This window comes from Sphaeroforma arctica, assembly GCF_001186125.1.
Source record: "Sphaeroforma arctica JP610 unplaced genomic scaffold supercont1.1646, whole genome shotgun sequence".
Lineage (NCBI taxonomy): Eukaryota > Ichthyosporea > Ichthyophonida > Sphaeroforma > Sphaeroforma arctica.
Window position 1 is genome coordinate 5012 of NW_014038912.1, and position 3328 is coordinate 8339.

Consider the following 3328-nt stretch of genomic DNA (forward strand, 5'->3'; position numbering starts at 1 on the left):
ATATTTATATACATATATATTCATTTGTATGTGTATATATATGTGAGAGATTATTTGTGGGAAATCATGCTGAAATACATTGTGCGCGTGATGTTCTGATCGCGTATGCCAACGGTTTGTTGCAAGCCATTTTATTTTATTCTCTCTGATTCGACTTGACGATGTAGTTTCACTGCCGAGTTTATATCATCTTTCATTCCCAGCCCAAGACTGACGGAGTCAACTCCTTTCATGTTACTGTTATCTTGTATATCTCTCGCATCATCTCTACTATTTATTTGTTATACTGTTCGTGCTATCTATGTTCCCTGTACTGTGTATATCACTGCCGTTGTCATCGTCCCCAGACGATCCCAAATAATCGGCCCCACCTAATTTGTCGGCTGTCTCCTCATCCTCCCGAAAACTCGCACTCAGCTGTTCTGCGGTCATTTCCTCAGGGTCCAAGGTAGGTATGGTTGCTAGGTTACCGCCATACCGCGACCCCGCACTTCCCATATCTGCACCACTCCCATTCCCCCCACCCAGCCGCCGGGTATGCATCTCCGCCCTCCGTTGCCGTTCAAACTGTCTGCGTATGCTGCGTTTGCTTTTGCACAGGAAATTGTTCGTGTGTTGGGTCACCGCATCGAAGAAGGTGTTGTATTCGGCGTCAGTCATGCGCTTGATGTCATCGGCGGTGATTGAGCTGAGTGTGCGTGCTGTGTTTCCAATTTGCACCTGCGTTGAGGGGTCGTAGACAATATCTGGCGCGTTCGGGAATTGTATTGATTGGATTGAATGAGGATTTGATAAGAATTCGGGGTTTAAGCAAAAAAGGTACTTCTACGGTTTTAAATTGGTAGATACATATACACACTACACAGCCAACCAGACACAGACAAGAGAAGATCAGGATGGTCCGAGGAACTCACATGAACAACGATTACTTTTCCATGCTCTGATCTCTTAGCACACACAAGCACACACGCACACGGACGAACGATAAATAGTCAACATAACACACCGTAAACACACACGCGCGACACGCAGTGAAACACGCACACAAAGCGTTCAAGCATTTACATATAAGTGCGGAGCCCGGGCATACGCATGCGCATTCGAGCGCTCTCATGCAAAAAAACGTCTCACTTTCATATCCACATCCACCGTGTACGATTATTGTGCACAAGACACATGCACGAGTGATGTATGCTGTATTTGTGATGCGTGTGCGTTTACTCGCACAAGCCCACTCACCTGTCCAGTACTGATCTGTGTCGATAGGTTCGTCTAGGGCGCTGTCATCGGAATGTTCTGTGTATGCGTCTGTGTCTGAGCCGTCAGCCTCTTCATCCAAATCATCGGAATCATCCAGATTATCCTTCAGATCGACAATATAGAACTGGGAGGAAGGCGTGTAAGTAGGGTTGGTATATATGTGCGGCGAATAAAAGTTGACCATTTCTTGACGCAGTTAAGACAGTTCAGTGAGCTGTGCACAACAAGAAGTTCGTGCATGTGAAGTGCAAATACCACACAAGTAGTTGGTGATTCCCGGTAGAACGAGCCTGGCCATAGGCAGAGTGTGGCGTAGAAGGGTTAGCTCCGGTCAAAGCGATTTATCACTTTGAAAACTTGTTATATACTATTCTTGCAGTAAATACATTGAGGCATATGCGTATATCCATGCAAGGAACGATAACTTATATATTTTTTTTGTGAATTAAGTACATTGGTGCATGCATATACATATACCATAGTGAAAATCAATAACTTATTGTATACATATAGTCTGTGAAATAAATACATTGATTCATACATTTGCGTATACCCTAACAAGAATAACAGACTCGTGTGGAAATGTACCTTTTCACGCTTGCGTTCCATCTGACGCTCTATCTCCATGAGTTTGTCCTCTTCAGACTTGTGTGTCTCTTTGTCGTCTGTGACAGGTGTGTGATCCCGCCAGGCGTTGCATAGCAGGTAATACGTATCGTACGCTGTCTGCATATCCCCTTCATTGACCCTCATAGGCAGCACTAAATCGTTACCCTTCGGAACGGAATTGGTGCTTATGGTATTATAATAAAGCCATTGACAGTTGATGTGCATACACAACCTTGAGCCAAAGCAACGCACTAGTAGCATGAATGCTTTGTATTGCAAAGGTCACCAACTACATACAACATCTGAGAGAGACTGCACAAACATATAGTGTGCATACTAGCGCCATGGACCCCCGAGTTCGCAGCAACACGGCTCGTGCCGTACCAACCTATAAATAGCTACCAATCAGAACGTACGATCGATTGACTTACAGGCACGAGTTGAATGCTGAGTGTTGCATTGATGTCGCCCAGATAGTCTCTACCAGACCACTGAGTTTCCTTTCGCTTCTTCGCTGCGGCTGCTTCGTACGCTGTGCGCATGGCTTCTGCCTTCACATCACTCGAATCTATTTATAGAACGCATGAAAGTGGGGCTTATGAGGATATATCGATACATTTGTGCACAGGCCGATGATCTCGCAATATCACGTGGTCGTGTCTCATGTAAACTTAGTGTATCAGGACTCTTTCGTCAATTGTCCACAGTTGTTATGTATGGTCTCAGCTACAGCGAGGAGTACAACGCAATTAGTACTGCGGGAGTGTAAGGCGAGTCTGTGTGGCGTAGTGCAGGCAGAGGCGTACGATTCACGAGATGGAATGGCCACCGCAAACGGACAATTAGAACCATGTAAAAGGTACACACAACTTGCACACATAGAAGACGACCTTCTCCCCTTAACACACAACTAGACAAAGCAACACAGCTAGACGAAGCAACACAGATCACGAAAAAGCACAGAGAAACAGCCACAGGCAGTAGATGGCGAGGATTTGAACAGAATGCACAAACACGGCACACGAGTGCCATAGCTCAACACAGAACCATGTGATGTTACAGTGGGCACTAAACTAGTGGATACGAACAGACACTCTGAGAGGCACTCGACGAACCACATCTACGACGAAGCCACAACACCCGCGCATATAACTCAACACAGTACGATGTAATGCTACAACTCAACCCAGTAGCATGCCATGTTACAACTCAACCCAGTACGATGTAATGCTACAACTCAACCCAGTAGCATGCCATGTTACAACTCAACCCAGTACGATGTAATGTTACAACTCAACCCAGTAGCATGCCATGTTACAACTCAACACAGTACGATGTAATGTTACAACTCAACCCAGTAGCATGCAATGTTACAACTCAACCCAGTACCATGCAATGTTACAACTCAACCCAGTAGCATGCAATGTTACAACTCAACCCAGTAGCATGCAATGTTACA

At 45.3% G+C, this 3328-nt stretch overlaps 1 protein-coding gene across 1 annotated transcript in view; it reads right to left on the bottom strand.

Annotated features, from left to right (window-relative positions):
• Positions 1 to 118: 118 nt before the first annotated feature.
• The window catches only part of SARC_11358 (hypothetical protein), a gene marked incomplete at its 5' end in the record, with an annotated part of 6677 nt that continues 3467 nt past the window's right edge, over positions 119 to 3328 (bottom strand). Inside the window, 4 exons of the mRNA XM_014294558.1 lie at positions 119 to 746; positions 1240 to 1384; positions 1849 to 2034; positions 2301 to 2437. Coding sequence (XP_014150033.1) covers positions 271 to 746; positions 1240 to 1384; positions 1849 to 2034; positions 2301 to 2437 — 944 coding nt within the window. The remainder of the gene's footprint in view (positions 747 to 1239; positions 1385 to 1848; positions 2035 to 2300; positions 2438 to 3328) is intronic.